This window comes from Bubalus kerabau, chromosome 8 (assembly GCF_029407905.1).
Source record: "Bubalus kerabau isolate K-KA32 ecotype Philippines breed swamp buffalo chromosome 8, PCC_UOA_SB_1v2, whole genome shotgun sequence".
Lineage (NCBI taxonomy): Eukaryota > Metazoa > Chordata > Mammalia > Artiodactyla > Bovidae > Bubalus > Bubalus kerabau.
In genome coordinates this window covers 67,508,851-67,531,696 of record NC_073631.1, presented here as the reverse complement: position 1 = coordinate 67,531,696, position 22,846 = coordinate 67,508,851, and the positions used below count along the sequence as shown (strand labels likewise).

General features: G+C 44.2%; 1 protein-coding gene and 1 long non-coding RNA gene across 4 annotated transcripts in view; one reads left to right on the top strand and one right to left on the bottom strand.

Annotated features, from left to right (window-relative positions):
* The window catches only part of PDE1C (phosphodiesterase 1C), a 566,144-nt gene that overhangs the window by 443,253 nt on the left and 100,045 nt on the right, over positions 1 to 22,846 (bottom strand). For all 3 annotated transcript variants that reach the window (XM_055590470.1, XM_055590471.1, XM_055590468.1), the window contains exon 2: positions 12,377 to 12,427. Coding sequence is in view for 2 of the 3 variants with exons in the window: in XM_055590471.1 (XP_055446446.1) it covers positions 12,377 to 12,427 (51 nt within the window). In the remaining variant the exon portion in view is untranslated. The remainder of the gene's footprint in view (positions 1 to 12,376; positions 12,428 to 22,846) is intronic.
* LOC129659248 (uncharacterized) lies at positions 16,006 to 20,089 on the top strand. Its single transcript, XR_008717909.1, has 2 exons — positions 16,006 to 17,856; positions 19,938 to 20,089. It is a non-coding gene; the product is annotated as an uncharacterized LOC129659248 (long non-coding RNA).

Here is a 22,846-nt window from a genome sequence, read left to right as displayed (position 1 = left end):
GGAACTCCATGTTCCCCATTTGTTCTCCACTGATACCATGGTGGGGAAGGGGCCTCATTATTGGCCAGATCCCTACTTGGTCTTCTCTGAAACCACCATAGTGGGTGTGTTAGGGCACTGATAGTCATGTGAGGCTAGACATTCAGTTCACCACCCCCAGCCACTGTTGGCAGCAGTAAGGATGGGGCCCAGTTTTTTCTGCACTGTTTGGCTGGAGTAGAGCATCTAGCTAGCATCTAAAAGTTTTCTACCTTACTAGACTGTCCCTTCCCTGGTCCTTTGGATAGAGACAGCAGGGTTTGGGGCGGGGGGTGGGGGGGTGCTTTTACTGTCTGGGTCTTTGGCATTTCCAGGTTTATGGCTTCTCCACCTCCAAGTATGAGATGTATAAGGCAAAAAGAAAACCCAGAAAACTCACCACTGTGTCATTCCCCAGATCCCAATATCTCTAGCTGGTTTGGCTTCTTCTGTTTATCTTTCCGAGTCTTTTGGCTTTTGTTTGTTTTATATAAAATGACCAGAGTTTTCCATTATACTTAGCTTCAGTTGTATTTCTTCTTGTAGTAACAAGAAAAATTATGTCTACTCCATCTTCCCAGAAGCACACCTGAAGGCTTTTAAGGAGCGGAATGACATAGTCAGCTATGTCATTCCAAAAAGCTATGCTTTTGGAAGATTCTTCTGGCAGGGAAGAGAACAGACTTCACAGAGGAAAATGGAGGCTCAGTGAAATCTATTAGGTAGGAGAAAACAAGGGGCTAAAATAAAGTTGTGGCAATGAGAATGGGTTGAAAGGATCTGAAGGAAACAATTCAGGAGATGGATTCAGTAAATGTAATGACTGGTGAGGAAGAAGGGAGATACACATGTGATTTCTAGGTTTTTGGTTGATGTTACTAATGAGCAAAATGGCAAAAATTCAGTTAGGAAACATAGGAGTAGGAACGTGTATAAAGATGATGAGTCCAGTTTGGGAACTGCTGCATTTGAGATCTCTGTTTTCCTCTAACTTTGGTTTATAAGTAAGTTTGGCACCTTCTTTTCATCTTATTTTATGTCCTTCAACTAGAAAATCAGAGAATGGGATGCTGCCCTGACTCTTAAAAATGAACTAGCTCTCCAAAGAAGATATACAAACAGCCAAAGAGCATATGAAAAGGTGCTTAACACTATTAGTAATTCTTGGACTGCTAGAAGATCAAACCAGTCAATCCTAAAGGAAATGAGTCCTGAGTATTCATCAGAAAGACTGATGCTGAAGCTGAAGCTCCAAAACTTTGACCACCTGATGTGAAGAACTGACTCATTGGAAAAGACCCTGATGCTAGGAAAGACTGAAGGCAAGAGGAGAGGGGGATGACAGAGGATGAGATGGTTTGATGGCATCACCAACTCGATGGACATGAGTTTGAGAGAGCCCTGGGAGTTGGTGATGGACAGGGAGGGCTGGCGTGCTGCAGTCTATAGGGTCGCAAAGAGTCTGACACAACTGAGCGACTGAACTGAACTGAAATGGAAATCAAAATACAATATGATACAACTTCATATTGTATGAAGTTGTTCATATTATAAACATACTAGGCTTAAAATTTTAAAGAATAACCATAACAAAGTGTAGGGGAAGATTTAGAAAAACTAGAACACTCATATTTTGTTGATAGGAATAAAATTGTCTAGCCACTTTGAAAAAGATCTGAGCAGTTTCTCAAAATGTTGAAATTGTTGTTACCATAGGATCCAACAACTCCACTCCTGGGTATATATCCAAGCTGAATAAAAACATACAACCACACAAAAACTTAAACACAAATATTCACAGCAACAATATTCACAGTGGAATCAACTCAAATGAAAAGACATAGAAAATATCCATACTGTGGAATATCATTCAGCAATTTAAAGAAATGATATTCTGATACATGCTACAACATGGATGAATCTTGAAACATTATGCTAAGTCAAAAATGCCAATCACAGAAGACCATATATTATATGAATCCATTTGTATACAATGGCTAGAATAGGTAAATATATGGAGACACAAAGTAGATTCATGATATGCTAGAACTGGGAGTGTGGGTCTCAATTAAAAGTGACTGCTGTCAGGCAGGGAGAAGGCAATGGCAAGCCACTCCAGTACTCTTGCCTGGAAAATCCCATGGATGGAGGAGCCTGGTGAGCTACAGTCCATGGGGTCGCTACGAGTCGGTCGCGACTGAGCGACTTCACTTTCACTTTTCACTTTCAAGCAATGGAGAAGGAAATAGCAACCCACTCCAGTGCTCTTGCCTGGAGAATCCCAGGGACGGCAGAGCCTGGTAGGCTGCTGTCTATGGGGTCGCACAGAGTCAGACACGACTGAAGCGACTTAGCAGCAGCAGCAGCTGTCAGGCAGAAGATTTCTTTTAGGTGTGACAAAAGTTTTCTAAAATTAGATTATGGTGATGATTGCAAAACTCCACAAATATACTAAAAGCCACTAAATTGTACACTTTTAGCAGGTACACCTTATGGTATATGAACTATATCCCAATAAAACTGCTTTTTAAAAAAAATCCCAATATTCTTTTTAATTTTTAGCTATTCAACATCACTTCAAGGGAAATAGATGTGGAAACAGTGGAAACAGTGTCAGACTTTATTTTGGGGGGCTCCAAAATCCCTGCAGATGGTGACTGCAGCCATGAAATTAAAAGATGCTTACTCCTTGGAAGGAAAGTTATGACCAACCTAGATAGCATATTCAAAAGCAGAGACATTACTTTGCCAACAAAGGTCCATCTAGTCAAGGCTATGGTTTTTCCAGTGGTCATGTATGGATGTGAGAGTTGGACTGTGAAGAAAGCTGAGCGCCAAAGAATTGATGCTTTTGAACTGTGGTGTTGGAGAAGACTCTTGAGAGTTCCCTGGACTGCAAGGAGATCCAACCAGTCCATTCTGAAGGAGATCAGCCCTGGGATTTCTTTGGAGGGAATGATGCTGAAGCTGAAACTCCAGTACTTTGGCCACCTCATGCAAAGAGTTGACTCACTGGAAAAGACTCTGATGCTGGAAGGGATTGGGGGCAGGAGGAGAAGGGGACAACAGAGGATGAGATGGCTGGATGGCATCACTGACTCGATGGACGTGAGTCTGAGTGAACTCTGGGAGTTGGTGATGGACAGGGAGGCCTGGCGGGCTGCGATTCATGGGGTCGCAAAGAGTGGGACATTACTGAGCGACTGAACTGAACTGAACTGAAATATATAGAATCGTGAGTCATCACTTTTTTATGTATTCATTCTTGTTTCTGGGTTCAATTGTCTTCTTCCTGAGATGTATCCTTTAACAGTTCTCTAAGTAAGAATATGCGTGTGCTGTGCTTAGTCCCTCAGTCATGTCTGACTCTGCGATGCCATGGGCTATAGCCCACCAGGTACCTCTTTCCATGGGGATTCTCCAAGTAAGAATACTGGAGTAGGTTGCCATGCCCTCCTCCAGGGATCTTCCCAACCCAGGGGATCGAACCCAGGTCTCCTGCATTGCAGGCGGATTTCTTTACCATCTGAGCCACCAGGGAAGCCCAAGAAAGGATATATGTATAATGAATTCTCCTGGAATTTCTTTGCCTGAAAAATGTCTTTATTTTGGCTTCACTCTTGAGTAATGTTTCTTTCGGTATAGAATTCCAGATTGACAAAGTTCTTTTCCTTCATCATTTCACAAATATTCAATTTGTCTTCTGACTTCTAATTATGCTACCGAGAAGTATGCATATTGGAAGTCTATTGGAAGATGCATTATTAGGATAATATATATCTGAGTAACAGAGACTCAAAATTCCAAAATTTCAAACAATATAGAAGTTTATGTTCAGCTGTATAAAATCTGGAGGTAAGCATTTCAGGGCTGATACATCATCTCTGTTTCACAAAATCTTCTGGGTGTGATCATGATTCCTATGGCCCATGGTGGCAGCTAGAGCTCTAGGTAACCTATTTGTGTTCCAGGCAGGATGATGGAGAAAGGATAAATAAGAAAATGAATAAAGGGAGCACAAGAGCCTCATGAAAGTTTCCAGAAATCTACCCCAACAGTTCTGCTTACACTTCACTGACCAGAATTAGTTACATCATCATACTAAGCTTCAAGAGAACCTAAAGAAAGCACTCTATTTGGAGACACGAAGACATAGGCCCCACTAATAATCAAGGTTCTTTTAATACAAAAGAACTAAACCTATAGTCTCAGACACAGTAGCTTCCAAAAACAAGCATCCCAACAGGCCCCAAGTGGACTTTGTAAGTCACACAGCGACATATCCACCACAGTTACAGGCCACCCATATTCAAGGGGAGGGGGCATGGGTTTCACATCTCAGTGGGAGGCTTGTAAACATCACACTATAAGAAGAGCATGTGTGATGGTAGATAGAGCTGCAAATATTTTTGGAAAACATGATCTGCCATATGTTTTAAGAATCCAAGTTCAGGCAGAAGTCTCACCCCAACTTCCCAACCTGCACAGACCAAGGCCAACTCCCTTCCCCAGGTGGATGTTAAAACACATGTTACTAGATTCCACGGAATTAATAGCACCACCCCCACGGAGCATAGCTGCAGAATCAGCAGGCATGTTTACAGCCTGCTGTACTGATATTAAATTCCTCTTTCATTTCTACCACCTGCAAGGTTCCCTTTCTTTACTGCAAGTTTAACTATTGGTTTAAAGACATTTTTAAAAAATATTTTACTCAGCACTTCTACATGCTTATAAAAATTAAAGGATTTTGGGGTTTTCTTAGTCCACCTCTTACTGGAATCAGAAACTTTATCCTAATTTTATTCAAAAGACTATACATTGAAAGGGAAGAGGAGATGCTTGGCATACAAAAGACAACCCATGTCTTCCCCACCCTCCTCAGGATCACATTATACACACACACAAAGCTCTGATCAGAGATTTCAAGTGGCAAGGGGTTAAATATCTGTTAGTATCTCAGCAGGTTGGACCACTATTCCCACTAAAGAAGAAGCAACTGACCTACATGTAGAAAAAGAAATAAACTCAAAGTAGAGGAGAGATGATGAAGGCAAGGATGTCAACAGATACCAAAAATGGAGGAAGGTGGATAGAGGAGGATCAAGAGACAGTCAGCTAGCAGCTGCATGGGCAACATGGTCTTTTAAAAAAATCACTGGCTGTGGGATGGATGGAAGAATTGTTGAGAACAGAACTATGATATTAAATTGTCTGTATGCAATTGCATATTGTGATCTCTCTTTTCTTCGTCTTCAGTTAAGTTCTGCTTTGACCAGTAGCCTCTGGTTACTCAGAAAGAAGAGAGGAAGAAGGGGCTTTGGCCTGCTCTGGGTCTATGTCAGTGCACATATTGAAAAAGCCAGAAGCATATAGAGGAACACAATCAAGAGAAGTAGGAAATCAGAGTCAGAAGAACACTGTCATCCCAGGTATTCATGGGATACTGGGGTCTTCTCTGAACCTCCAAAGGGCACACAACAGTGATCTAAACCTATTTACCTAGATCTCAATGGGCTTCCCTGGTAGCTCAGACAGTAAGGAATCTGCCCACAATGCAGGAGACCTGGGTTTGATACCTAAGAAGGGAAGATCCCATGGAGAAGGGAATAGCTACCCACTCCAGTATTTTTGCCTGGAGAATTCCATGGGCAGAGGAGCCTGGCAGGCAACAGTCCATGTGGCTGCAAAGAGTCAGACATGACTAAGCGACTAACACTTCACCTAGACCTCAAAAGATCAAGAACCTCCAGCTAACACCTGGGTTACATATCGTCCACAAGCTCCTAGACAGCTACTTGCAGTACCATGGACCATCTGGTGGACCAATGGCTAACATACTGAGGATCAAGTGATACAGTAGACATATTCAAAGACTTGATCAAACACATTCAAAACAAGAAAAGCAGAGTGAGTTTCAATTCCCTCAAACACATAACAGTCCAGTCCATCATTTTGACCATAAAATCAACCTTTTCTAAGACAAGGTAGGTTATCTTTTTTTTTAACATTTACTTTGTATTGGGGTGTAGCCAATTAACAATGTTGTGATGGTTTCAGGTGGACAACGAAGGGACTGCCAAGGCAAAGGGAATTTTCCATCACAGGATGGGTTCCTTCGGAGAGTTCATGACCCCTTTAACAGGGATGTCATAAAGAGGATGAGTTTTATGGGAGATGGTGAGCTTTGGACTGGATCATTTGCAAGTTCTAGTCTAACCTGAAATTCTTCATATCTAAGATAATGGGTTGATGTATCTGTTTACTGAATCAAGTACATTTGCTTGGCTGATAACGACTATATTTGATGAAAGGGATGGAGAAAGAGGGCAAGTGAGAGCAGTGGGACCCTTGTGGTCAGACAGAGAAATCTTGGATGAACACTAGTGGGAATAACTCCCTGTGGTTTTTTTTTTTCTTTTTCATTTTTGGCTGTGTGGAGTCATCATTGCTGGGAGCAGGCTTTCTCTAGTTGCAGTGAACAGGAACTACTCTTCGCTGGGATTCATGGGCTTATGGCAGCGGCTTCTCTTGTTGCAGAGCACAGGCTCATAGTTGCAGCATGTGGACTCAGCAGTTGTGATGCACAGGGCCTGGTTGCCCCTCAGCATGTGGGATCTTCCCAGAGCAAGGACTGAACCCTTGTCCCCAACACTGGCAGGCAAATTCTCAACCACAGTCCACCAGGGAAGCACCCTTCCCCACTGCAGTTCTGAAGCACAAATATGTCATGACCAAAACTAGACCATAACGGTACAGGTCACAGTGTGGAGGGTGATTTGAAGCTACAAGAAAGAAGCTAGGGGCCAGCCTAGCAGTTCTTGCAACAACCTTGTTGTGGAAGAGGAAAGGCCAGAGCCAGGTGGGAGATGACCTTAGAAAAGAGAAGATTAGATTCAAGAGGTGATGCAGAGCAGTGCCAGTCACAGAGGTGGATCGGGGGACTTTTAGATCGTCTTTCCATAATCTCCATCAGTCCCCACAAACTCCACCAATAAAAATTAAATAATAATATAGTATCCTTTGACAGGAACAATTAACATCTGTTCTGTCTTATGTCTGTATGTAATTACATATTGTTGTTGTTGCTGTTGTTCAGTCGCTAAGTCGTGTCCGACTGTGGGATCCCAAGGACTGCAGGACGCCAGGCTTCCTGGTCCTTCACTATCTCTTGGTTTACTCAAATTCATGCCCATGGAGTCAGTGATGCTATCTAACCATCTCATCCTCTGCCGCCCCCCTCTCCTTTTGGGGCAATTGAAAACTGTAAATTGTATTGTTCTATAATACAGAAACTAAATAGAACCATTGTACTGCTCTGCATGCTGGCTTCTGCCTCTGCCTCCTCCACCACAACACAGTCCCTCCAACTACAGCAGTGGTTGTCAATTTTGGTGGCATCCGAATCACGACTCGAGTTTGGTTCTCAATTTTGGTGTGCATCAGAATCACGACTCGAGTTTGGTTCTCAATTTTGGTGTGCATCAGAATCACGACTCGAGTTTGGTTCTCAATTTTGGTGGCATCCGAATCACGACTCGAGTTTGGTTCTCAATTTTGGTGTGCATCAGAATCACGACTCGAGTTTGTTAAATCACAGACTGCTGAGAGCCACCCCAAAGAATTTCTGATTCAGCAGACCCGGTGAGGGGTTCAAATACTCATATTTTTAACAAGTTCCCCGAGACCCCACTTTGAAGATCACTGAGCTGGACTGCTGCCCCCTTAGCCCCCACTGCTGAAGATAACTTTCCGTGGGAGCAAGTGGGAAATGAAGATGCTTGGTCTGTGAATACTGTTGAGGTGGGACCTAGTGCTCCACATGGGATCTGAACATTGTGGAAACAGTTACAGTTGTTTAAGACAAGCCAGGAAATCACATCCTCTTCCTACACTGTCCTGGGCCCTTTTTATGGCTGTAGACCATCCACAGAACATGCTGCTAACAACACTGAATGCCCAGCCAACAGCCACAGCTCACGACCACTTGTAACAGTTCTCAGCCCTTTCTCCCACCCATTTTATCCTATCCTTGCTCTCATCATCCTGGTTCTGTAACCCATCCACTGTCAACTCAAGCTCCCAATGCCTGCAACAAACCCTCCTCACCATGACCATCAATTTATAAATGATCTCTAAATAGACTCAAGCACTTTATGGGACATTATCTGAATTTGCCCTGGGCTCCACGATGGACATCACCATGTAATAAATACTAGGCTCATCCAGCAGCCAGCCTAGCTGTACACCCCTGTCTGCCCATGCCCATCTCTGCCCAGGAAAGGGGACCACTCACCCAATCAAACACCCAGTACAAAAATACCAGGCGACTTCTCTTTGCCTTATCATCCATCCACAGAAACTACTCCAGTTCCTTTGTAGAATAATCTATTTTCAACACTATCTGGATGATTACCTCCCGAAGCAAGAGAGGCCACATTTGTAGGCATTACTAATTAGGCTCCGTTTTCTTATTGAGTTGGACACCACTATTTTCTTTTCAACCATTGCTAATCTCAGGGGAGAAATGATTCTCCCCTCAGCTAGGGAAGTAATCAAAACTCCAGAATGGAGCTGCCCAGCTACACAAGCTCTGGGGCCAACCCCTCCCTCCTCACAGTCTCTTCCAATGCCACATGCTCCGTCACAAAAAAGTGCTCTGTCCACTGCACTGGCCTCTGTTCCTGCAGGAGAGATGGACACCAAAATCTGGGCTTTTCCTGCCACACTGTGGCCATGTCTGAACACTACACATGGCCTTTACTCCTTGAAAAGTGGTATTGTGTTTGTGTTTTTTTGTTTTTTTTGTTTTTTTTTTTTTTGAAGGACTGGAAGTCACCTTCCTTACCTGTTAACCCCCATGCACTCCCCAAGCCTCAAGGATTGCCTGTCTCCTCCAGGAGGGCTCCCCTGAATCCACCCACACCCCCAGTCAGATGAGGTCTCCAGCATCAGGCTCCCATAGCTTCTGTACCAACCTCCAGCATTTCCCTCCACACACTCCATTGGAGCCCCTTACTTCTCCAATTCCCTGATTAGCTCTTTGATGGCAGAGATCTTGCTTTCATCAGAATTTGTGTCCTTAGCATATAGCACAGGGCCAGGCCCACGATGATGTTCAGTAACTATTTGAGTAACTAAATGAATGACCAAGTGAACAATTAAATGAAGCAATCCCTTTGTCCCCTCCCTTTCTTTACACACTGAGGAAACACTTTCAGGTATCTGGGGAAAACAATGCCTAAATCTGCTATCAATCAATCATTTTCCTCACAGTAAGAATGAACCCTCTGTGTTTCCACTCCCAAGGGGATTTGTATATCAGCTTTTTTCCCTTATTTTAGGTAATTCCTGATACAAGTAAGCTGGCGGAAGGGGATGGTGGAGGAAAAGTCTCCCCACCCCAGATGAAACCAATTGTAGTCGAGGTCACAGCTACATGGATCTCTGAAGCCTGCCCTGTGGTAAAGCTTTAGCACCTCCACCATTGAGCTGGAAGAGCCCCAGTCCCCAAGTCCCAGAATCAGCAAACTCTAACCCCTTAGACCAAGGAGGAAGTAATGTGCACTGGGAATAGCCAAGATTTGGAATTGGAAGACCTAGAATTCCAGCAGTGAGCAATTCTCTCTCTTTCCTCCCAGCCTCGTTTTTCTCATTTGTAACAATGGAGACACTGCGTGGCTAATGTTAGCCCTGCCTGTCAGAGAGCTTCACGTGCAGTACTCACCCCAACCATTGCAGAGAGAGGGGTGGTCCCCACACACAGGGGCTCCAGCCCCAGGATAGCTAGCCTCGTGGTGAAAGCCATTCTAAACCATCTGTTGACTCATAGCCAATGTACTTTGGGTTCAAGCAGTGCCTGAAAGTCAGGGTCACTTCTCAACTCCTCATTTTCCTGGACACTCTCATCTTTCTGCAGGTTTCTGAGGGGAAGATGATATTCCCTACTTCCTTTGAATCCCACTCCCCACTCCTTCCTGCTCCTTTCCCAAGAAAAGTATATAGATTCAACAGGGGCAAAATCTACAAAGAAACGAATGTGTTGCAGAGGCATCAGGGGTCTGAATGTAAGAACCCCAAAGGGAATGAAAACTTTGGGACTACTAAGGAAGCCAGTGCACCAGCCTCTTCTCCCCACCCCAGGTATTTTCTGCTGAACAGGGTCCAGTTTTCACAACCCTACCTGCCTGTGTTCTTGTCTCTCCTAATTCTGTGCTGGGCCATGGGCACGGTCAGGGCTTTCATGTGTCCTGTGAGGTGTGAACGTTAGAGAATGCTACTGTGCTTCACCTTCCAGTCTCGAAAGGAAAGTCTACTATTCAAACCCTTCCAGTCTTCCCAAACTGAACACTTCAAAAGAGGCCATTTTCAATGTGGTGAAGTGAGGTGAATAACAATCAGACAATGCTACATTGAGGATTTTTTTTCCTTCCTAAAAGTCACCTATTTTTTTCTCCTCTAGGACTTGCTACAGAAAGATTTAGTAGATAACGCGCTATCTGACTTTTTCCCAGGACATAGGACTGTCAGGATATTTTTTTTTTCTTTTCAGAATTAGCCCAACTTAACTGATTTGCCACTATCTACTTTTTTTCCTGTATAGATATTATTTTTCCTCATCTCTTCACTCAGCTCCTTACACATAAGCTTTCAAGTGACACACCATCCCTCCAACCCAGTGTCACAATTTAGAAAATGTGGAAGCCATTTACAAGAGGAGGCACCCTCTTCTCCCTGTGAAGGGCCTAACTGCTGCAGGTTTCATTCTAGCCTCATGGTTAAAGGGCTCCATCCCCTTCCTAACCTCGTAAGAAGCATCAGAAGAGCGGGAACTCCCGTAGGGATGCAGCCTGCACTGCTTGGTCACATTAGTGCTCCAGCTTATTCCTTTGCCTGACTACTGCTCAGGAGATGCAGAAATAAAGGGACTAAAAGCATATTCATCACCCTCACTGAGCTGTGGGATGACATACTTACTTTGGAAATAATGATTCCAAGTAGGAGAGCAGTGAAAAACAGGGCCTGTGAGAAGCAACTTTTATTACACAGTTTCTAAAATGTGAGCACTTAATGCTCTTTCATTACCATATATTATTACAGTTCTATAAAAATCATTTTTAGGAATCAATCCCAAATTTTTGAAGCTCCCCACCCCCTGCCACAAAAGAGCTAGAAGGCAGAGTTTAGAAGAAGCCCTAACAAAAGAGAAACGATACTTTTGCACCTCTAGGTTTTAAGACTTACTATGGTAGAATCCACACTCAAGACTGGGTCAACCTTTGTGAACAATGCTGTAACTCAGAATCTGTGTAACCCCTCTCAAAGCGTCATTTCAAAAGATGGCAACTTTTTTATCAAGGAGAGAAGGTAGGTATGAATTTCCTATTTTTCAGATGGGAAAGCTAAGGCACAGGAAGTATCAGTTAAATTACTTTAAGTGAAAGCCAGCAAGCAGTGATGGTGCTGGAACAAAAATCCATCTATTCTGATTCCCAGTTCTGCTGTTTCTCCACTGGATGCTCCATCCATTTGGGGAGCATCTCCCCTCAACCCTACTCAATCTCCCTTGGTATTTCCACTCCAAGGAATCTGGGTTTTCATCCAAGGGAATGCATTAGCTTGCTGTGTAATTTGCTGATCACTCTGGCACAGAAAACACCAAGAGGCTTTTGACTCTTGCTGATCCATTGGGATCAAGAGCTGGAGACAGGAGTCAAGTGAAATTCATGGGGAGCTCCCAGGCCCTTACAAATATTCCAGTGCCAAAGGAGAAGCAGTCATGGATTGCATCTGAGTTTCAAAATATCAATGAACTGGGACAAAGCCAGTAGAGCGAGGCCTTGAGTCCACATTAGGAGGTGATGATGCTTCTACACTTCTATGGACCTGGACAGCTACAAGCACAGACTCTTCTATACTCATTCTTCAGAAATGAGTCTCACCCCACAGCAGGACACTCAGGGGACCCTCCAGTGCGGTGCTTCTCAAATTCAAACGTGCACAGGAATCTGGGGATTTGCTGAAATATAGGTTCTGATTCAGGAGGTCTAGGGGAGCCTTGGACCCTGTATTTCTGAAAAAGTCATCAGATGATGTCAGTTCTGCTGCTCCCAGGATCACACTTAGCATAGCAAAGGCCTAGAGCACAATTTGATAAACCACAATTCCAAAGATTGAAAAGGCAATAGCAATGAATAACTCACTGGTGATAGGGCTCAAGTGGAGTATCAGCCCACTGAATATACCTCCTATATTACTCTTTTATGGGCAGTGTTTCCCTGACACCTGGCAGGGTGAACCACACAGGCAAAAAGCCACTGAAGGAGCCCAGGAGAGGAATGAAGCAAGATTTACTCACGGGAGAAGCGGGCAAGTGGCCTGGCAGTCTTATCTCCGGCTTCATTTGCAACTGGAAAAAAAAAAAAAAAAAAAACAGAAGATGCAGTTAAGTACTAGGCATGTGTGTCTACAGAAAATGCCAACCTACAGCTAATCCTCAGGATGATTCACTATTAAGCTGTGTTTGAAAGTCATTGTAAGAGGATAAAAGCAACTTCACTCCCTCTCTATATTTCCAGTGCTGCTCTCATTGCCTAAATGAAGCCAAATGTCTTCATCATTTTTATTAAAACAGTGAATTAAGCTGGCAACCTAAACAGTACCTAGTTTACTGGGCTTAGGGGAGTTAACTGGCCTGCAGGCAGAGTAAGAGGTGTGCACGCCTGGCTTCCAAGCCAGTGCACATCCTTCTGCTTCAGGCTGCCTCTCAGTGGGATGTCCTTCAACATACAAATGCACCCCAACTACCTGACATCAGTCTGATTTTCCTGATCCATGGGGCAAATTAAGGCAAGGATTTCAGAAAAAACAGTAAGGTTGGTTTTTGTTAAGAAGGATATTTAAATTTAGAAGCCAACAAATAAAGAGGATCGAGAAAATTGTTGAGAAAGCTTCTCTAGAAGCTTTACTATCCCCTATACTGATGAACAAGCTTCCCAGGTGGTACTAGTGCTAAAGAATTCACCTGCCAATGCAGGAAATGCAGGAAACACAGGTTCAATCCCTGGGTCGGGATGATCCCTTGGAGGAAGGCATGGCAACCTTTATCCCATGGACAGAGGAGCCTGGCAGGCTACAGTACATAGGATCGCAAAGAGTTGGACATGACTGAAGCAACTTAGCATAGACGCATACTGATGAACACCGTCGTCACGGATAAAAAAAGGTTAAACTGAAACACAAGTTTCACTCACTTTAAATATCACTTTCAATGCCCATAAAGACTATAACCCTGGGTGTTTTGTAAGTATGTATGATCAACTTGAACAAACACCCAAAGCAATCAAATGGAAAAAACTTGTTCAATATCTTAGTTTAGGAAAGAACATCCAATACATAGGCAGAATAAAGGAAATTGCTAATGTAATCATTAAAATCATTCTCATCTATGAGAATTTGCAGTGCAGGATGCAAGAAATAGCTACTTCAGAAATGTATTATATCATTTTGCAAAGAATGGAAGGAGTCAAAATATTCGCTTCAAAAAGGTGAAATTTTTTAAATTAATAGATTCAATTTCAGCTACTTTATATTTCTGTCATTTCCATGGACCATTGTCTCCACTCTGTATACATTATAAACAAGACATTGTACAAAATGACCAGCAGGGGGAGGTGACATTGCATCCTGCTTCCACTGTCTCACACTCCAGCATTTTGAAAAGAAATAGACAAACAGAGACAGAAAGAAAGAAAGGGAGGGCAGGAGAAAGTAGTAAGACCTAGTTAGCTACAGACATGAGTTTCCCTGGCTTGAGTTCAAATCGCTTCCTCTTTGGACACTATAGATCTCTAAAGAAAGAGTAAGGTTATACTCCAGCATATTTGCTGCAGAAAGTGATGGGCCACTTTTAAAGTAGGATCATGAAGACCACTGCCATCATTGAGAACACCGGCCACCATTACAACATTCAGCTTAGACAGCACACGTCTTCCCCGAGGGACAGAGAAGGAGCAGGCACAACACCATCACGATTTCACAGGCATCGCTCGCTGCCTCCTCACCCCCAGGCTTTTCCTCCCCTCCCTGCCACCCTATCCAAGTGTGGGAATTGCTGACCCAGATCCAAGTCACTCCAGGAGAGGCAGGAAACAAGATCTAGGCCAGTGACATGCCAGGAGAGTTGTCTTCACCCAGAAGAAATCTGAACCCTGCTCCCAGCATTACTTTCTTAAATGCAGACCCAATACCACAAGGTCTCTATGATGCCCCAACACCTGCAAGATACAATCCAGTCTACCTGGCCAAATACTGAACAGCTGGCCCCTCCTATTCTCAGGTTACTGTACCTCCCAGCACTGCCTTCAGAACCCAGCCACAGGCTATATGTGGACAAATCTCACTCTCTATCCTCTTTGCTACAGCTCCTTTGCCCCCTCCTCTCAGACAGCCCTCCCCATTGCTTCCCTCCTGCTCATCTTTTAAGATTCAACCGGAGCCATTCATTTCTTCTTGTTAAAGTCTTTATTTAATTTGTTACAATATTGTTTTGTGTTTTTGGCTTTTCAGCCCAGAGGCATATGGAATCTTAGCTGCTGACCAGGGATTGAACTTATATCCTGACTCCCTGCATTGGAAGGCAGTCTTAACCACTGGACTGCCAGGGAAGTCCCAGAGCCATTCATTTCTGAAAAGTTCCCCTGACTCCCAGCACAGCTTCTGCCTTCCATAGACCTCTGCCCCTGGCCCCACTAACCTCCCAGGCCAGTGGTTCTCACACTTCAGCAGACACTAGAACCACCAGGAAGGTCTGTTGAAACAGATAGCAGGGTTGGTTAAAAAGCAGATTCTGACTCACTTAACCTGGAATAGAGCCCCAAAATTTGCATTTCTAACAAGTTTTCAGGTGATATGGAGAACACTCTTCTGGGGACCATATTTTGAGAAGAACTGCTCTAAACTATAAACTACTGTAGTGAAGACAAGGATGATCACTTTTCATCTTTGTGTTCCCAATCTTTCAGTAACTGGCATGCAGAATACTGCGTTCAGTCAATGTTTTTAGAACTGAATGAAGTAGTTCATTGATAACTGAAATTGATACCAAGTGCCGCAGATGGCTCAGTAGATGGAGCCCCCAGTGCCAGAGGGCTATAAAAAGCCCCAGATGTGTTTTGCTTGGCCCCTACAATATATTTAATTTTTAAACAATTTATTGTCTGCATTTAAAAATCAAAAGGTTTCAAGCATAAATGCAGGTTATCGGCTTCTCTCAGGAACTGAAAACTGTCCAGACTTACTGGCCAGCCACGGATTGCCACTGAGATGCCTCCTATGGGCAGGTCCAGCTCCTGCATGTTTGGGAGGCACCTTTTTGCTGACTGGCATTTGGGCTTTCTATACTCGACATGAGTCCAGAAGGCAAGTGAAAACAGGACCTCTTAAAGGGCTTAAAAATCTACAGGGCAGCAATGGATATGCAGCCATAAAGAACAAACTTTGGGACCCAGTGGGGGAGGGCAAACGTGGGGTGATTTGAGTAGTAGCACTGAAATATATACATTACCATATGTAACATAGATAGCCAGTGGAAATTTGCTGTATGACACAGGGAACCCAAAGCTGATGCTCTGTGACAACCTAGAGGGGTGGGGTGGGGAGGGAGGTCGGGGGAGGTTTAAGAGGGTGGGGACATATGTATACCTATGACTGATTCATGCTGATGTATGGCAGAAACTATCAGAGTATTCCAAAGTAATTATCCTCCAATTAAAAACAAAATTTTTTTAAAAATGAAACTAAGACTCAACCAAGACCAACACAACAATGAGTGGTTGTGGCCAAGCTTGCTAAGCCCCTCTGTTTCCAGCCCACAAAACGATCCAAGACATTCAACAGCCCTCCAGCACAATGCTGGCCAGCTCAGACACACAATGGGGGCCTTCCTACACTGTTGTTTGCTTTCTATTTAAAAAAAAAAATCCAGCAAGCTTCAATAATGAAGTAGATGTTCCATTTATCAGATGCAATTAAAGTTTGAATTTGGCAAGAGCTCATAAAAACGATTATGAGATTTAAGGGAAGTTCTTATGTAGATTTACCAAAAGTCATGCTGGGTATAACACACAGACCAGTAAGGATCATTAACGCCACTGATGTCGAATCATATGTCTAGGCTGCGTGTGTATTCAGCTGCAGAGAAACAGAAAGGAGGTGTGCCAGGTATATTAACAGTTATTTCTTCCATGTGCTGGCGTTTGGGGAGATTATCAGCCGTTTTTATGCTTTGCTACTTAAACCCAACAGTTGAATAAGCACACGCCATACTTATAATCAGAAAAAAATGTTTTTATTAAAGGAGTAGAAAACAATTAACTACTATATATGATTTGGGTCATTATATATGTACGTATATTTATATGAAATGTATTTCAGATACATTTCAGAGCAGTCTTGAATCACAAATCAGGGGACTTTCCATCTTCAGAGTCCCATGGGACTCCCTGTAAGACTGAAGAAATGAATCACCCTTCCACCCCCTCCAGGGGGCTCCACACTTTCTAAGTTAGTGGTTTGCAGCCCTGGTTGCATGTCAGAATCACTAGAGAACTTTTTAAAAACCCTGATGCCCAGATTCAGTGGGTGGGATCAGAGGGTGGGCCTCAGTGGGTGGGACCCAAGCCTCCATACTTTCCCAGTTCCCAGATGATTCCAATGAGTAGCTGAGGCCGAGAAGCACTAAGAAATGGTGTAACTTCAGACACCTTTATCAAAACAACATTCAGGGAGGGAGGTGTGGCTCAGCTTCCTTCAAAAATAATTACCCCTATTCAGTTCGTCTTTGCAGAATGCTATTGTTTAGTCATAATAATCCTGAAAGAGACATGCCTCTGCTTTAAAAAAAAAAAAAATTCAACAGTTAAGACTGCAAACATAGCTATGGAGATCAGTTAGCAGGCAACTCGTCACACTGTGAAGGGTTCTTTATAAAAGGATACACCTCACATTGCCTCTAACCTCCAACAGATGTGCACCGACTTCCCTCGGGAGCTCAGCACTAGGCTGGACCCTGGGAGAATGACCACAGTTGATTTCACTCAGCTTTGACATATAAGCAAGTTAGGGAGGTAAAACGTGCCTCTCAATCGAGGTTTATCGAAGTGTATTCAGCTAGGGAACTGACTTGATGACATTGATGATGGTGGAGGTGGTGCTATGATACAGATTCCGTGTCCCATCCCAAACCCACTCAACTAGTCTTGCAAGGGAAGGCAAGATTCTAGAATTTAAACAACTGCCTCAAAAGCTATTTAACGTTTGAGAAGCAGCATTCTAAATGAAGTGTGTCCCTGGTATGTTTGCTTTATGTTTCTGCACCCCCACCCCTAACTATAAAACTGGCCAGAAACAAATCTTAAAGTAAGGATTCTCCAAGGAGACCAGCTTCGAGGGTGAGAGGGGCAGGTGAGACAGCACAGTGAGAAAGATATTTCAGAGCAATGAGCATCCCAATCCCAGCTGAGCCACTAACATTTCAGGCCATCGGAATGCGGGGGAGGTAGGGAGGGAGGGTGATCCAAACAGGCACGGTGGTGGCATGGGCAGGTGTGCACTGCTTTGTAACCAAAATGAGCACCCAAAACACGGCCATTCTTGTTTTGAAAACCTGGCACCTGGCACCCAGAGCATAAATGCAGCTGGGGTGCTGGGTGTCAGGGCAAACACAATGAGAAAGCAGCTCCACAGAAGAGCCTTGCTTCCTGCAAGGAAATCCACCCAACATGCTGACTGGCTGCTGCTCAGCCATGAGCTCTAGGGCTCATCAGGAATCCTCTCCAGGTGAGGTCCTTTGGGAAGTCTTCAGGCTAGAAAACCATGCATAAGAGACTTCAGAGAAGAGAGTGTTAGAATGAGGTTCGAGGCACCCTCCTAGTTTCTGCAGAAGGTACAGCTTGGGATTGCTTACAGATGCTTGGCTTCATCTTACCTTGCCTTCTACTTGTAAAGACCTAAGCAAGGAAAACTGGATGGAACACTGGGGAGAAAGAGACTTGGTCCAAGGTCACTAACTCTCTTCTTTAGCTGTCATCTTCTAATTAAGGTATTCCACGACAACCTTATTAAGATTACAGCTCCCAACTTCCCTTCCTTCTCTGCTTCATCCCCTTTCCCCACACAACCCCTCCTGGAAGCACTTCTCACCTTCTCACATGCTCTGTTCTTTATTCACTGGGTTTACTGCATTTTCCTCCATCACATTGTAATTCCCCACACAAGCACAGATTCTCTACCAATGAAAAAAAGAAAAGAAAAGAAACCTACTGTATCTCTAGTACCTAAATGCCTGACACACAGTATTTATTGAGTCAATGATCAGCCTCCTACCATGCAGAGTGCACTAGAGGCCAAGAATTGGAAGCAGACGAGAAGGACACGAACACCTACCAAACATTTAAGTGTTCTATAAGTATCTGTCCTTCAGGAATACTTATCAAGCATTGATTAAATCACAGATAAAGCCCTGAACAGCCTGTCATGGTCCCTGCTTTCACACTGAGTAAGACATTCCCATTTGATAGACAGGACACAGGAACTCAGAAAGGTCAGGTAACTTTTCCAAGACCATAAATTTGTGTGTCCGAATTCCAAACCAAAGTATGCCTGGCTCCAAAGCCCAGGGCCTTTCCCTTTAGCCTCTCTGCCTTCCAAGAAATGTAAGCAGATAAGAGTTGTGCTCCAGAGAGGGCTACCCCTAGAGAAAAGTCATGCGAAATCTGACCCTGTACCTCATGCCCCCGGGAGAGCCATGCACCAGCCTACAGAGAAGGGGGATGTCACCTGCCTGGGATCTCATACCTGGCACAAGACCAGGAGACTGTCAGTAGAGAGGGGCCCTTTTGTGAGATGGGCAGTCCCGGGGCCAGGACTCACAATAGCAGGGTCCAGAAGAGGAAGAACCTAGTTACAAAAAGAAGAGTTTCATTGCCACATTCATGCAAGAACGCCAGCTAGCCAGTGTCTCCCTAACCTGATCAAACCTTTCCTACTTAGAAAACAGTAACAGGGGACTAGAAATAAGAATCAAATTCATCTTAGCATGAAAACAGTACAGCTCATAAAAACAGCTCCTAGGAGGCAAGACTTGATTCTCTTCAAGAGAAGAAACTGACATTCCAAGAGATCAAGTGGTTTGTCAGAGATCAGACTTAAGTCCAGACATCAGAGCTGGAAATGTCATCCAATTCTTCCACCTCCAATTCCAGCATTCTTGGAGAAGGGAATGTACTCCACCTCTTTAGCTCCCTCGGAGTCATTTGTCAGGAGTAAAAGTAAAGGCTTTCATTTCCTTTGCCCTCGTTGGGTTTGACGAATATTGATGCTTGCCAACCCCAAGATACATTTTAAATAAAAACATATACAACTCTGATTGGCAATGGCTGAGCAGAGTACAGTGTTAGGAAGACTTCTGATGCTGAGTCTGAGTGTGGCCGGATATGTCTGTAACACATTACCAAGCCTTCGTGGGCGGGCCGGGAGACTGAGGGGGCAGGAGGGATGCGTGTGCAGGGAGATCTCTGCCAGGTTGTGGGTGCTCAGTCCCTCAGTCGTGTCCAGTTCTTGACGCAGCCCACTTGTCCTTCCGTCCACGGGATTTTCCCAGCAAGAATAATGGAGTGGTATGCCATTTCCTTCTCCAGGGGCTCTTTGCCAGGTTGGATAGGCCATAAAAGAATTAGCCAAAAAGTGGATAATTCAAAAAGATCACTGAATTAAATACTTCTATAAAATATATTGTCCAATTTGCTTAAAATGAGAACTGCTGTATAACTAAGGCACACACTAAGCGCTACTCTTTCATCACCTAATTTTATCCTCATGGCAACTCTGTGAGTCCATCATGTGATTTCCCTATTTTCCAGATGCAGAAACTGGGTCTTTGAGAACTTGAGAAAATTCTTTGTGATGAAACAACTATGGCAGATCTGGAAATGGAACCCAACACATTATTCCAGAGCCAGCGCTCTTAACTCATGTGCTGCCCATCACACTTTTAACATCCGAGTATCAGTACTGTTTGATGAGCCTTTTGCTAAGAAACCCAGACCTGGCAGGAGAACTCCTTGTTTTGCCTCCACTTAGCCTCAGGTCAGAAGCGCCACAGAGGAAGGCTCTCTGTTCTCCAGTTCTGTGAACAGAACCAAGCTCTGCAATCCAGCTGGACCATGTGCCCTAGTGACAAAAAAGTTATCACCACCCCCCTCAGCCTGCTCCCTTCTCCACTTCTTTATTCAGAAATGCTTGGCACTGCCTCATTATACCTTTTGGGCCAATTTGGCTGTCAAATGGACTCTGAATCAAGCTCTAACACAAAAGAAAATAAAACCAATTTGTAGTGATGACTCATCAGGGTTGACGATTTGAGTGGCAGAGATGGTGTACCTTACAGACCCTTCTCTCCTGGAGTAATGGGCAAATCCTTGCAGAAGGCAAGGCTTGTGGGCCAGAGGGCAAATTGGTTAACTAGCTCACTCAGCCCAGAGTGTGAGAAAACACACCTACAGAGAAAATCAAGGAAGCCCTTGCCAACCGAGAAGATACCTTGGGAAACAGACTGTCTCTACTTTTTCAAAAATTAATTTGAAGGAATTCGGGTCATATGAAAAGGCTCATGTAATATATTTCTTTCTTCCCTAGTGCTGATTTTGTACACTTATGTATCTATATTCAATGTCATTCTACAAATTATATTTCATTTCTATTTTGCTCTGTACACCCATCCTTTATGGAACAAACTAGGATATTAATAGAGGTGAAATTTTTCTTTTCAATCACGTCCTGGCTCCCTTTCCTGGCCTCTCTTTCCAAGTTGCCAGGTTTCAGACTAACTTTACATGGCTTCCAGTTACTCAAACAATCTACTAACCTCCACTGAGCACTCCCAGAGTCCTCCCTGCCACTCCCTGCCTCCACATGTCTTGCTGGACTCAATGATAAATACAGCTGGTCCTTGAGTAGTCCCCTGAGACCAGAAGCCTGGCACTGAGCTTCCTGACACAGATTATTAGAGTCATTGCAATATGAATGTATCATGGTATTGGTATTTCTGCAAAAACCACCTGGCCAAGCTACCAGGTCCTGACCTCAGGAAACCTGAGGTCAAGCTGGGAAAACATAATATTAATATACGACATGATCTAAACTCTGTGCTCAGTCACTCAGTTGTGTCCAACTCTTTGCAACCCTATGGACTATAGCCCTCCAGGCTCCTCTGTTCATGGGATTCTCCAGGCAAGAATATTGGAGCAGGTTGCCATTTCTTCCTCCAGGGGATCTTCCAATGCAGGGATCCAACCCAAGTCTCCCAAGTCTCCTGCATTGGCAGGTGGATTCTTTACCACTAGCACCACCTAGGAAGCCTGACTTAAACTCTGCTGAATGTCAAATGAAGAGTCCTTGTTTACAGAAGGGAGAGGCTGGGGTGGCCTGGAATAAGGAGTACAGAGGCTTCTAGGAGACCTGGGACAGGTGAGAGCCAGGGAGGTGGAAAGGATGTTAGGAGAGGGAAGAAATATTGTGCATTCTAGGACCAGAGGGCAGACTGAGACTGACCAACTATACCCCAAATCTCTCCCTTTCTCAAGCAAGAAATGCTTTTTATTGAGGGAGGCGGTAGTAGAAAGTAGAGAAAGATGCTCTTTCCTATCTTGATAAATTATAAAATGCCACTCGCTGCAACTCTGCCTTCTCTCCCATTCTCCTCTACAAACATGTTGCATCTGCAGATAGACATGTGAATTTATCCAAGAGCAGATATGTCTGCATATTCAGGTGCCAGGTATACAGGTCCAGGGTCAGCAGTCACTCCAAAGCCCTTCACCCAAAGTGGGCCAGATTGCTTCCTGACAGTGACAGCCTGTGGGCTCTACCTGGCCCTCCTGGATGATGCCCTGGTGACCACCACAGACCTCAGGCCACAGGCCTCAGGCACACAACAGGGGTGACACCTGAGTGACCAAAGCGGTACCCATCCAGGGCCCCCCTACTATTCTGGCCTCATTAAAATACCCCCTAATTGAGCAAACCAGGCCCAGAACAACCACAAGCAGTTAACGAGATCAATAGTGAACAAGATTGAAATCCAACATCAAGCCAGCTGCTCAAACTCTTAACTAATTAAGCTCAATTCAACTAAGGAAAAGGAGATGAATACAGAGAAGAAGGAAAACACTACAGTGTATTAAGCCCTATTTCATGCCAGGCTGGCAAGAACTTTACACCAATAACTTTTTTTGGACTCATAATTTTTATTAAACGTTCACACCATCTCATGAGGTAAGTATTATGATTCCTATTTTCAGATAAGGAAACTGAGGCTTAGGAAAGTTAGTAACTTGCCCCAATCAGGTCTGATAAGCTGAAATTGAACCTCGTTCTGTGAGCTCTTCTCTTTTTTCAACAGTTCACAGGACTGAAACTGGTCCCACTCCACACATCCTGCTGAGACTCCCTATCATGTCCCAAAAAGGGACTGTCCAGCTCATGCCTGGACTGTGCCTAGGGATGGGAGCTCAGCCCCTGGAGATAGGCCCCTTCACCTCTAATTAGTTCTGCAACCTCCAGTTCAGTTCAGTCGCTCAGTCGTGTCCGACTCTTTGCGATCCCATGAATTGCAGCACACCAGGCCTCCCTGTCCATCACCAACTCTTGGAGTTCACCCAAACCCTTGTCCATCGAATCGGTGATGCCATCCAGCCACCTCATCCTCTGTCGTATCCTTCTCCTCCTGTCCCCAGTCCCTCCCAGCATCAGAGTCTTTTCCAATGAGTCA